The 14,312-nt window shown below is 39.3% G+C and overlaps 1 protein-coding gene across 5 annotated transcripts in view; it reads left to right on the forward strand.

Moving 5' to 3' along the window:
* The window catches only part of LOC134755334 (adenomatous polyposis coli protein-like), a 110,452-nt gene that overhangs the window by 78,453 nt on the left and 17,687 nt on the right, over window positions 1–14,312 (forward strand). For 3 of the 5 annotated variants that reach the window (XM_063691801.1, XM_063691804.1, XM_063691803.1), the window contains one exon: window positions 12,835–14,214. In XM_063691801.1, the coding sequence (XP_063547871.1) occupies window positions 12,835–14,214 (1,380 nt within the window). Of the gene's footprint in view, window positions 1–4,739; window positions 5,001–5,227; window positions 5,340–12,834; window positions 14,215–14,312 lie in introns of those variants that run through there. The other 2 variants (XM_063691799.1, XM_063691802.1) reach the window with 2 other exon arrangements.

The raw sequence follows: 14,312 nt of genomic DNA on the forward strand, positions 1-14,312 counted from the left end.
AGAGCTTATAACTTCTAAATGAGTCAACCAAAAATTATTAAAAAAAATATATATGCATCTTCACTCTATGGACAACAATCTCAACATTTGACTTTTTTCCTGAAATTTGTAGTTTCACCGAAAAAAAAATAACACGACAGGCCGTTTTGCGGCTAACTTTGCTTATAACTTCTAAACGGCTTAATCGATTAAAATTATTTTTAAACTAACAAAAATTTTTTAACAGGTTCTACAAATGCAACATAGCTTTTCTTAATCAAAAAATATTTTCTTAAGAAATCGAACGTTTTTCCACATTTCATGCGTATGCAGCCTGAAAATGGCGTGGCCGGCAGTCGTGTGCCAGCTTTGAGACGAGGAGGCTGTGTCGCTCGTCGCTCCGTGCCTTCCTTGCACTATGTTCGCTTATGCACAAGCAAAGTGCTATAATATCGGAGTTATTGTGGCCAAAGAATAAATAACTGCAGAGCGCTGATTTGGTTGCGACGCGCATTAGCGAGCGCAACACGGTATTTTGCGGTCTATTACAATGAATGTAATGATAATATCCGTATATATTATACTATGTATTATATTATAATATACGTATGTTTGAGAAAACTTAATTTGAAATAAATAAATAAATGTTTTCTAACCGACATATTATAATGTTAACCACTAAAAAAATAGATGACTGCAAAGCGCTGATTTGGCTGTGGCGCGCTTGTAATAAAAACCGGCCAAGTGCGAGTCGGAGTCTCGTTCCAAGGGTTCCGTACATAACTCAAATTAAACAATTTATTTTTTATGTGAAACGTGCGTGAAATGTCTTTAATAAACCCGTAGGGGTTGGATCAAAAACTAAATTATTAAGTCCGACTCACGCTTGACTGCTCATTTCTAATAAGTTTTCCTGTGATCTATAGGTAAAGATCTATTATGTGTATTTTTTTCAAAATTTTATACCCAGTAATTTCGGAGATAAAGGGGGGGAATGCTCATTTTTTGCCTATTTTCGTGAATAACTTCTAAACAATTTAAAAGTGCTTGTTGCTAGGCCTATTTTAATAAAGAATATATTTAATTGAACTGAATTGACTGTTTATCCTAAAATTATAAAAAATATACATTTGACATTCTCACAATGAGCTCTTTCATTTGATATGTAACACGATATAGTTTGAAAAACCTTTTTTTTTTTTTTTTTTTCTCTTTTACCCCCCAAAAGTGGCCCCCGTGTTTAAAATTAATTTGTTTACGTTACATGTCCGTCTTTGGGTCACAAACTTACATATATACACCAAATTTCAACTTAATTGGTTCAGTCGTTTCCGAGAAAATAGGCTGTGACAGACGGACAGACAGACGCACGAGTGATCCTATAAGGGTTCCGTTTTTTCCTTTTGAGGTACGGAACCCTAATAATGATGATATTCCCACGTAATGATTGAGAAAACTTCGAACTTCGAAAAATAACAAATTTGTAGTAGTATATGAAGCTAGTAGGTACTTTAATTTTATAAGTTAACTATTAATGGCATTATTTATATTTTTATTTATTACGGATAAAAAAAAACTGTATAAAATAAACGCACTGTACGCCTCAATTTAGTACATACCAAGCTTTAGCTAAAAATCTTAATCCGTCGATTTGACTTAGGTATTTATTTGTAAGAAACAGATAAAACACAAATTAACTAACTGAGGCTTGTAAAGTATAATGCATAAGGGAATATATTTTTTATTATAATTTACTCATACGCAAACAACAAAATATCTGCAAGGGATACACAAATACGAGGTATAGCGCCAAATGCCGCGCGCCTCTGGGCTGTAGGTTATTCTTTGAACCTCGTTCCGCCGCAGTCGCCGCACCGAGACGAAATTCACGTACGATCGCAGTGAGCGGGGTGCGGGTACAGAGACGCTGAGACGCTCAAGGCCAAATCAGCGAGAATCGTCTTAAATCAACATCTGCGTCCAGACTCCATTTCCATATTGTTGTGGAAACTGAGCAGACGCCGTGTTATGAAACAGTTTGCTGCGGCGGTATTTTGAGCGCCCGTTACGTGATGAGACGTAAGCGTAGTTTTACGGAAACCTCATTCATTAGTTACTACGTCAACAACACTGTTCACAAACGAATTGTCTAATGTCCAATGTAAATATTTCGAACACATAACTTTACTTAACTTGTATCTTACTAACTAAAAAAAGGAACTACTTAAATCTTGCAAATCGATTTTAATTTACATCTAATATCCATATCAATTTGAAACTTTGCAAGTTTACAGACTTTTAATACAAGTGACAATAGAATAATTTAGTACCATCGAGCTGAACTCATGATGGAGCCAGAAGATATGCAGCTCAACTGATATTAAACAGGCATTGTGTTGATTATTGTGTTTGCTACATGCGTTGAGTGGCAAATCTATGAATTGGCAATAAACACTAATCCAATTAACAGGCCCAATGTGAAGGCCAGTCACACGTACCCGTATGCCACTCTTGACAGAACACTAGTGGCGACGAAACATGTTCCTAAATAATACAATACAATAACTGAACTTCATTCTATTCTATTCAAAATTCACGCGTGATTTTCACTTCTTTGAAACCCATCACAACCACTAGTATAATCTTTCAAGATACGTTGATCATTGATATCATTATCTATGCACATGTTACTCATATCATACCTAATCTATTAATTAAGAGCGATATCGATTGTGCAGTGTACTGTGAGTTCATAATCACCACAACTGGCAGCTTTCCAGCGATCCCGGTAGTAAATTTAACGCTGCCCACCCCGCGAGAGCCCTTCTGACATTAACAGTTGTTAGCTGAAGCTGACCCACTTCGTTGATAAAAGGTTTGAAGGGATATTGTCTTAAGAGAAGCTTTGAAAATGTCACGTCAATGGGTGACCTGAATAATCCGACCAGTTAACAATAGATTATGGATAAGATTTAGGTCGCCGAGCCTTTACAAGATTGAATAGATATACTCGAGAAATTTAGACGGATGACACCGCCTGACGTGACCCAGGTCCTGGGCTGGTTGAAGTATCAACCGCGACACCTGACGACGCTAGTTCGAATCTGAGCATTGGAGGCTTTGGTCAATTCTTCTTTCGTATGTGACATCAATTCCAGTTTTTATAGATTCTGATGCAAACCGATTCCAATCGTATCAATCAAGCGAATGTCGTTAGTATTACTCTGCTCGCTGTCAGTTATTAATTGATATCACTGTTACTGTTTTTACAAAAGCTTACTAAAATTTATAGATAGCTACAATGTACCGGCAATGTAACGCCGGTGTGTTTTTAGTGGGTACGCTCCTCCCCCTCTTTTTTCAATGGAACGAGCCAGGAGGTGAGAGTCCCACATACCCCGCCATAATAGGCCCACATCAGGTCAGGGGGACGATGCGTAACAGCATTCCCACATCGAGAAAAAAAAAATCTTCAGGTAACATACTTAGTTTTTCCTTTCTATAACCTTAAAACCTGAACATGCAACTGAGGCTAATAACTTGAAAATTTATGTTATAAACAGTAAACACAGGCAACTTACAATAATAGCGAGGCTGACAGGACCCGAAGTATGCCAAGTACGCATACATACCATCTATTATATCCCCCGCAAATCGTAAACTACTGAACTGCTTTGCGTTGCGGGAGTTAAGTGCCTACCATTATTTAAAGTAGTTCAATCTGCAGGAGAACAATAGATTCCGTATACGTACATCTACATTTCGATGTCAATGTTTTATAAAACGTAGTTACATCGGCACCCTTTTTAATGCTACAAGTTCACACACACTCACAAGCGTTTAACCAATGGCAAGGTTCAATTTGGTCAGTACTAGTATTGCGACTTAAGACTTGTAAAATTATATAAGTTGTACAAAACATGTTAAGCGGGAATAATTTCGTTTTTTTGTAACTCGGCAAACTGCAGCCATATCCGTTTCTCAGGCTGTCAGGGCTTAGGACTGATGGGCAGGCTGATTTTATGAATTTTTCGAGATCTTACTGGCTTAGGCGTACTGGCAACCTCGCCACTAACAGTACAGTACAGCACCAGAAATTTCTAATCGGGCGAAATATTTAAAATTACCTAAGAATCACGTGTACAGATCATTGAGCGCCCCACTCGCTGTTGACTGTCGCTGTAGTATAGTGTCTCAAATTCGGTAACCACAACAACAGTTAGATACAGATTTGCAGTTGAACTCACAAAACCGGGTCAGGGGACCGCAGCCGCGGAATCTAAGCGTACCTCGTAAAACAGCATAAATTTTAGGTCTGTGCGTAAAACTAAATGTATCGTAAAGCGATCGTTACCCCGCTTCTGAAATAGCTCAATAAGAATGCTTGTGTAAGTTTTGAATGGATATGATGTAATAAGAATGCTTGTGTAAGTTTTGTATGGTTGATTTATCTTTAGAAACTGAATCACATAAATCAGAGAGAGATGAAACAGGTCGGATTGAATAAACACATGTATTCTTTTGTCATGTGCGGTCCAGCCAGACAAGCTATCACTGACAGTAAGAATGACGCCATGTCGAATCATAGGACTTCGTTAAAAAACTGTAGGTAGGGATATATTAAGAAGTAATCTCACAATAGTCGTTAGCCTAATTTATAGAACGAAGCTTTTAAAAAACATGACAAACGTAACATCGGTACCCAACGTCAATACCCAACCTCCATAAACTTACCAAAAAAAAATTCTAGAAAACGAACTAAACAAAAAGTCAAAATGAACCGCGACTATTACAAAGTGTCGTACACGAGCAACCGCATGCCGACCATCTCCGACGATGTCCTCGACAACGTCGTCGACACAGAGTTTAACGCGAACCAGTTCAAGCTGTTCGACGACTTCACAACGGACCTGAGGATCAATTTCAACTCCAGTAGCTTCCGGAGGAGAGGCGACCCGAACGACTCGGGCGTCGATATGGAAAACGGGAATCCGATGGATGACGCCAATGAAACTGATTTGGTAAGTTATTGTACTCTTTCCACTCTCATAACTCTCAGAAACGTATTTAATAACGATTTCTAGATCATGGTGGGAACATGTCTCATCACTCTCATCAGGTTCTTTCCTCTTGTGTCGATCTTGGCTAAACGTATTGTCAGGGAAACGAACTCCATGCTCACAATCTTCAACGTCGTCGACACACAGTTCAACGCGAATCAGTTCGTTGTTCGACGACTTCACAACGGACCTGAAGATAAACTTCAACTCCAGCAGCTTCCGGAGGATAGGCGACCCAAACGACTCGCGCGTCGTATGTAGAACGGGAATTCAATGGATGACGCCAATGAAACTGATTTGGTAAGTTATTGCAGACTCTTTCCACTCGTAACTCTCAGAAACACATTTAATGATTTCTAGATCATGGTGGGCACATGTCTCATCAGGTTCTCTCCTCTTGTAGCCTTTTTGGCTAAACGTATTGCCAGGGAAATTAATTCCCTGCTCACAATCTTTCGGCTATAGGTATACAAAATGTTATCATGTTTTCTAGACCATTGGGCACTTGTCTCTACTCCAGGGCACCTATAAGTTAAAAAATATATCGTTTGTGGATCGTGTTAATTTTCCAGGGATACTCTTGAGGAAGGCTTCCTAATGTGACATGTAAGATGTAAACATTGTGAAATCAGGGCATGAAATTAATTTTAATTCTATAAGTACATGTTACCTAACATGGCAAATTACCTACATAGCAAATAAATAACTCTCCGTGGGTTGGTAACTTGGTACGAGGTACGACAATTTAATTACCGGAGTTGGCAACTAAACGAATCAATAGGTTTCAAGGACCTCTACTTCAAAATGTTTACCGTTTTCCTAACTAAACGATTCAATTATTTGTTATTGACAGATAAATAGGTTGACATAAATTTAATACGCGTGATCGCGCTATAATATGTAAATAATACCAGGGGTCGTAGCCAAGATACCAATGGTTTATCGACAAACGCCAGCAAAGTAAAAATGTATCACGTTGACAGATGCAAACGAAATGTCACGTGATCATTTCCATATATTATTTGAGTTTCTATAAACCTTTGTCACTTGATTAGGCCCCTAAAATCTATCAACGTGAACTCATAACCTTAATGACATTAAATCACATTTACAATCGGGTCTAACGCGAATTTATTTTGTTAACTTTGTTTACCGACGTTTGACACAGGTTTCACTGGTCGTGGTCGCGGCTAACTGACATCTCAGCAAAATGTTAAAACAGAGATTTGTAAATGTGATTTAATACGTGTTCAAAACGCGAAAGTTTTAAATTATGGATGGTATAGAAAGGATGCCAATCTCTTATGGCAGAATTGTTTCAAAAGTGACCGCTTTCAGCTTTAAATGGGGGAGGGGCAACAAATAACCCGACCAAATTACCTAGGTTGTTTCTGGTATGTTGTCAGGAATGTTAAAACGTGTTTTTAATGTTGTCGCATTGCGTATGTTCTGTCCCTCACGGTCGCACGGGCGCACATCTATATAAAATACTAGGTGTATGGTCTAGGTACTTCAGTGTTTGGTGGCGCCGCCTATTTACTGTTTTTTACGGTCACTTTTTGATACATGAAGATTCATTTCCTTACCTCTACCTTCCATATTTTAAATGTTTAATGACATTAAGTCTTTGACTAGCTAAGAACCTGTATAAAACAAAAGCTTGACCTCGAATCAATCAGTCTACTCGACAATTAACCGGCGCCACCCATTGTCGGCGGGAACGTCCATTGTCCACTCGTCTGCGCCATTGTCAATTTGTCACTGACTCATTGTATTCATTATACATAATTATACGGCTATCCCGTACATGGTTGCTTAAGAAAAACAATCTTGTGCGGAGACAAATACTCACGCGTCAGAGGTTAAAATTACTATACCTAATCTAGAAAGTGTAAACTGAAGGTTGCGTCCATTTTATAAGATTACTGGGTTGTCGCACCTATAAATCAGACTTTCATTTACGTGATGGCTCCATGACTTTCCAAACATATTTTTTTACAAATATGGCTGAACAAAAACTAGATAGTTTACTTTTCCTAATATTGGATATCAGTATTATCGGTATGTCGGTTTAGTGGAATTCGCACGGCAAAGTATATCTGGTCGCGGCGCGCGGGCGGTAGTATCAACACCACATACGCTACTTATTATAATAACTCGTGTTAAAATGTCGAAAATCGACTGTGAATTGCTAAAAACATTAATTGCTAGTGCACTTAAACCCTTAGAACAAAATAATTTGTGACTTACATAAAAAATTGTACTGAAAATGTGGGTCCAAAGAGCCTGACTCACATTTGAAACATTGCAGGACTATATCTGCATAAATATGTATACAATGAATATAGTGACGCAAGAAAGAAAATTGCCGCGGCTTAAGCGATCAGGGGAAATGGATAACTTGGGACTTGTTGGGACGAAGGTCAAACTATATCACGTGGGGTCTAGAATTGAGGTCTGACAAACACTGAGAAGCTTCCACGGACCGAAAATAATAAAGGTTGTTATCAATGTTGCGTAGATTGGCGGGATATAAGGTTTGATTCAATTCGCGGGGATATCATTGGCTGCCCTAAGCGATCGGATCGTATAATTTTATGTCTAGGTGCATTTTTGTTACTAACGTTTTATATGGCGATAGCTCGTTGATTTCTGAAGCCACCATCGCACTTGAACCTATGGGCCTAAATATTCATGCATCACTCTTAAAACAACAAAATTCTGGCGCCTCGCCTGAGCGACTGGAGGAGATTGATAACTTGCACAGCACAATGAACAGGTCTCCGAATGGGGTAGACGTAACCTCGTCCAGTTCAACCCCAGTAAGACACAAGTCTGCGCGTTCTCCGCCAAAAAAACCCCATTTGTCACGGCGCCAAAGTTTCAGGGCATTCCCCTTACCACCGCTAAAAGTATCGGGATACTTGGTGTCGACATTACGAACGAAGTCCAGTTTCGTAGTCATCTGGAACAAAAAGCCAAACTGGCCTCCAAAAAGCTTGGGGTGCTTAACAGAGCCAAACAGTACTTCACACCGGGTCACCGACTTTTGTTATATAAAGCGCAGGTTCGACCCCATATGGAGTACTGTTCTCATCTCTGGTCTGGCGCTCCACAATACCAGCTCCTTCCCCTTGACTCCATCCAACGTCGGGCAGTTCGTATTGTCGGCAATTCCGAACTTACTGACGGCTTAGAACCTCTTAGTCTTCGGAGAGACGTTGGCTCTCTTTGCATGTTCTACCGTCTGTACAATGGGGAATGTTCCGAAGAACTTTTTGATCTGGTGCCATCGTCTCGTTTCTATCACCGCACCTCCCGCCAAAGAAGCAAAGCTCATCCTCACTTCTTAGACACATGGCACACCATGAATAAGCGGGCATCCCGCTCGTTTCTTCCCAGAACGTGCAGAATGTGGAATGAGTTGCCTCCTGAGGTATTTCCTTTATGCTACGACATGGGATTCTTCAAGAAGCGGGTATTTAGGGTTCTCAAGGGTCGGCAATGCTTAAGTGGCTCCTGTGATGTTGCTTACGTCCATGGGCGACGATGACTGCTTCCCATCAGGCGGCTCGTCTGCTCGTTTGCTGAATATCACATAAAAAAAATAAAAAAAATGCAATGGAAATACTATTATTGCACCACAAACAAAACAAGTTGTAAATAAAGGTAGCAACAGGCGACCTTATCGCTGTAGGCGATTTCTTCCAGACAACAGCAGAATATAAAGAACAAAAAATGTGACAAACTATCAGTGTCAGTTTCTAATCGCGTGAATCCGACACTATTATATAGTAAGCATTTTTTTTTTTAAGTAATGACATCACTACACTTTATAAAACAGTCCACCGCCGCTTCTGTCTGTGTGTATGTATGTATGCGATAAACTCAAAAACTACTAAACGGAATTTCATGCGGTTTTCACCTATCAATAGAGTTATTATTGAGGAACGTTTAGATATAAACTTGTTCAGGTTTTGTGTAACCCGTGCGAAGCCGGGGCGGGTCGCTAGTTACTTAAAATAATGACAATCACTCGTTAGTTACTTAAAATAATGACAATCACTAGGTACAGTTATTGGAATAAAATTAAACATAATTATGAAAATTGTAATGGAACGAAGGAATGACAACATTGTCAATAATAATGTCATTCTTATTGGCAGTGTCTGGTCAGCTTGTTTGAATATTAATCAGAGTTGGGCGTTATTTAGATATTTCAATTATCTCATCATGTTATCTTCCCGGTTATTCGTAAATAGATAATTTTTCCCCAACTCTGATTTTAATACACCACAAACTTGATAACTACCGACTTCTTGTACATTTCACAAACTTTTCTTAACTTCAGATTTTTCATGTTCAGTACAACGTTAGGCTTAACTTTTAACACAAAAGCAATTAAGCTAACAGCATGTGGTCAAACTAGGAGTGAAATTATATATGGTAATACAGCGCTGACCTAAATATGGCATTCCCATCTAGATGGCTGTCGTTTTATAGGCATGACGCCACCGCGTGTGTTGGCTGATTGTAGCTTTGTTACCGTTTTAACCCTCATTAGGGTTCATCCATTAATGATGTCACACTTGGTCACATTTGGCAAAGCCCTCCCACCCCCCCCTGGTGTGACGTCACATTTTTTTTAATGAAATCGGCAAATATAATTATGGATGACCCCTTAAACGGTAATTACATCTGATTAGCCGCAGACACGTATATACCCGAAGCGCAAAAAATATTAAATTGTACTCTTGACTTGTAACTTTAAAATTGTACCTTGACATTTATATCTTTCATATATCTATAATGGCAAATTCTTTCCTTTATTACAAGCTTTTATTTAACTTGAAATATACCTATGTATGTATGTATGTATGTATGTATGTATGTATGTAAAATGTTTGTAAGGGTCAAATCTTGCAAGTTAAATTTGACCCACTTCTCGGTTTCCGATGAAGCTGAAAATTCGCATACATATGTAAGTCGTGTGACAATGCAATATTATGGTACCATCGAGCTGATCTGATGATGGAGACAGGAGGTGGCCATAGGAACTAAAACAACGCAACCTAATTGTGTTCGGGGTTTTTAGAATTGTCTCGATGAGTATTAGTTGCCTGTGGAAAAAAAGTACAGTCAGCGATAAAAGCTTGTACCAAAAATGAAATTTTTGCCAAAAACTTATTTAATTAATGTTTTATTTTGTTTTAGTTAAATGGACATTATGTTTTATGATTTTTTTATGTTATGATTTTACTGTATTGTATGTATTCAAACACAATTGACATTGTTTATGAATTATCTTGAATATTTTTTGTCATAAGAAAAATATTTTTATTTTTTAGCAAATGAATACAATTACAAAGGTTATGTAATAAGTATGTTTTTCGCTTTACGTTATGACAATCAAATATGGGTCTAAACTAGAATTATATTGTTTGAATCTTCCGCACTTAATTTTACATGGCACTCATAGGATTACTCTGATATTAGGAACATTCATTATTGTAGTTTTTGTTTTAATTTAAAAATGAGAAAACTGTATTCTAACCGAGTTTGTAAAAGTTGAAAAGTTTTTCTACGCTTTAGTTGGCATAAACAACCAAAAATTACCTTCCATTCGTACTGGAAAGTTCATTATTAATTACCTACTGCAGTAACATTTTGCTGTTAAAAATACTTGAACAGAAAATTCATCAGTCGCCGCAGCTCTCGCGTTACATTTTAATTTATTGTCCTCCAGTGGGAACTCATTTGTTCAACTGGTGACGTCGCTGCGGTTTTATGCGTCATGTCACATATGGTGCAGAGCATGCAGAAGTTATAATGTCGTTTGAATAAAAGAAACAATGAACTACTAAGTTATAGCTGTGTGACATTGGCAATTAGGGTTGAAATGTTTGTTTATATCAGCATTTTTTTCCACTGCGTGATATTAGAATAGAATAGAATAAGATTTTATTCGTAAGCACAAACAAACATTACATAATATAACAATAAAACATAGAATAAGATTAAGGCCGTTCCATCGGTTTGCCGCTGTCTCTGTCACATTTCGCAAGAAAGAACGGGAAAGATCATGCGCGCCAAGTGTCAATTTTGATCGAATTTTGTCGATTTTTATTTATTTTAAAAACGTTGTCCTACAATATTGAAATTCGAAAGCTATGAAATTATTATTTAAGTTAAGATTGTTTTTTATTCTTTTTTTGTTTATAGTATCACATAATAAATAACCGAGTAAAGTTGGATTAAAAGTCCGAGTTATAGGTTACTTTGGGAATTAATTGTATCGAGCGAAGTGTCATAATTCGTGTATCGGAAGCTATGATATTAAAGATAATATAGTCAAGAACTACATATATTTTTTCCACGTCTACGAATATCAACGCCTCTTAGAAAAACAGGATCATATAAGGAGATTTTTCGCCTTCTGGCTCAGGGAACCGCCTTAAAGTGCCAGGAAATGGCCTCATCTTAGCATATTGCTGGTGACTTCCAGCGCTGATCTTCCGATGATATTGATATGAAGGGATGATATAAAGGGTATTTGACTGACAAGTCAATAGACTGTTCTTTAAGAACTGTCAAAATGATTTGGAGGATTTTCTATGAAAAGGGACCTTTTTATCGATGGCGCTTACGCCGCGTAGCGTCGCGCAGCATTGTATTTATATCTGATCATCGTTTATAATGGCATAAGCGCCATCGACAATAAGGTCCCTTTTTATAGGAAATACCACATTTAGTTGTTATGGAGCTTGTATGATACACAGATCTGTGACGTGACGTCACGATCTAATTACCTATAAACTACTCTTGGTACTTGGTATCTAGTTTTTTTTTATTCATATAAATATTAAAAAATTACCACGGACTGCCGTTTTTCCATTAATTTCTAGTGATTTACATATTAGTGAATCAATATATTTTAACTAACAGTTTTCATCTCTAATCGTAATGTTCACGCGAGTTACCGCATGTGACGTTGAATACGCGTAGAACAGGAAATGGTGTATTTTTATCCTTCGGTCCTTATTAGTTGTTTGAGTCAACAGTTAGGTACTGTTGCTGTATTTGACACACGTTTCTGTTCCCGTTAGTTAGTGGTAGTGGTGGTAGTTTAGCTGACCGAATTTATGATTTTGAATTAGTGAATAATGCTTTATGCAAATGAACTTGCGCCCTAAGTATATTAGTCAGGTTATTAGTTGTATTATACATATACCTATTAGCATTATATCTGTCTGTAAAAAACACAACAATATTTTTACAAATAGAGTTTCAAATATACATAATAATTGTACAATAAATGTCGCACACATAGCCTTAATACAAAAATAGGTTTTTCAAATTTCTGTATTTCAAGTCTCTTTATTTTCTGAAAATCGTCGTATTTTAGGAACTCACTCTTTCCGGCCTTAAATGTAGAAAGAAAGTTCGATAGAGTAGGTATATATTTGTACTGGCCCACCTAAACAGAAGACATATAATTCGGTTGTAAAATTAAAAGTGCTTGTAAACGTCGGCATTTTAATGATGTAACAAAAATAGCACTGGCCGACATTCACGCGCGTACGGTCAACCTTGACCGATAGTTTCATGATTAAGCTTTAAGCCGGTTGCCATGCCGCCTTCACCCATTTCCCCTTATAAGGTGTACTTTTGGCACTGAGGAACCGGCTTTCATTTATATCTCCCCCATTTACTGAGACTATCGCAATGAAAGGCGACTAAGTGGGGCAACATGTTCTAGAAACATTTTTAACAGTTCAATTTTACTTTGTTACAGTTGGAGAACGAAGTGATGGTAGATCCCTGGAGCAGCATGGACTCTTCAACTTCGCCGTTAACTGACTCCGTACCATCCGCCAGCGATGACTGCACCCCGTCCACTTCCAGTGAACCCCCACGCGGCTCGCAGGATCCTTCCCCTCTGTCCCCCGAAGCGCGCCGCCCCATCGACTCAAAACTCCCCAAACCCCCTCAGACCCTACCCCCCAAAACGGACAAAGCGCGCTCCCGGGACCTCACACTAGCCCTGGATCCCGACCCGCTCCCGCGCCGGCACTTCCTCGACGACGATTACCAGAACCCCTCCAAATCGAACATAGAATGTCGCATCCCCAAACCACACTTCCTCGACCACTCGCCGTCACCCGACGAATTTGACGAGCGTAGCGACATCACCAACCCTAACTTCCTCGACGACGAAGCTGAGGACGACCAAGCGCAAAAGAAAGCCGGCGCCCTTCCCAAGAAAACTACAAAGACTTCCTCATATTTACCTCAAGAGGAACGACCGCATAGGACTAGTTACCGGAGTACCCTACATTACGGCTTAGAAAATGCGGCGAGATCTAGTGAAAGAGACAAAAGAGCTTCGCAGCTGTACAGGGGGACGTGGCCCGGCGAACGGGATATTTGGACCGGCCACGACTCCGCCAGCGTCCGGAGCTTCTCAAGCAACGGCTCGGCCGACGGACACCGGCCCTCCTCCAACTTAGACAACAAAATGGACTGCGTCATCTCTCTCATCTCCCTTCTTAGCTTATCGCCAGAGAACAACGCGGACCTGAGCGGACCTCTACTAGAAATGAGCAGATCTGTAGAAAGCTGTATCGCAATGCGACAAGCGGGCTGCATACCTTTATTAGTGCAACTGATCCACTCCAAAGTACCTAGAGAGACGCGAGACCGCGCCGCAAAGGCGCTACGAAACATAATCCACACTCAAACCGACGACAAAGCCGGCAGGCGAGAAGCGAGAGTCTGGAGACTACTCGAACAAGTGAGAGAATACTGCTACATCTTAGAAGATGTCGTAGAAAACCGGAAAGAAGGGAAAGAAGTTATCGAAGATGATGGTAGTAAACATCCAAGTCAAAGCGTGGCTGCGTTGATGAAGCTGTCCTTTGATGAGGAGCATAGGCACGTGGTGTGCCAACTGGGTGGTCTACAAGCTCTTGCGGCGTTAGTGAGTGGAGACCAAGCAGCCCATGGGAGCAGAACTGACGATAATACGTGCTTGACGATGAGGAAGTACGCCGGCATGACGCTGACGAACCTGACGTTTGGCGACGGCAACAACAAGTCGTTGTTATGCTCGTTTAAAGACTTCATGCTGGCGTTAGTGGAGCAACTGGAGTCGCCCAATGATGACATGAGACAGGTAATATATTAATTTATATAACTAGCTACTTAAGTGCTTTAGAACTGAAATAAAGTCCAATTGAGAAATTGGGCATTTTTTGTAAAGTAGTTTCATTT

This window comes from Cydia strobilella, chromosome 2 (genome assembly GCF_947568885.1).
Source record: "Cydia strobilella chromosome 2, ilCydStro3.1, whole genome shotgun sequence".
Classification (NCBI taxonomy): domain Eukaryota; kingdom Metazoa; phylum Arthropoda; class Insecta; order Lepidoptera; family Tortricidae; genus Cydia; species Cydia strobilella.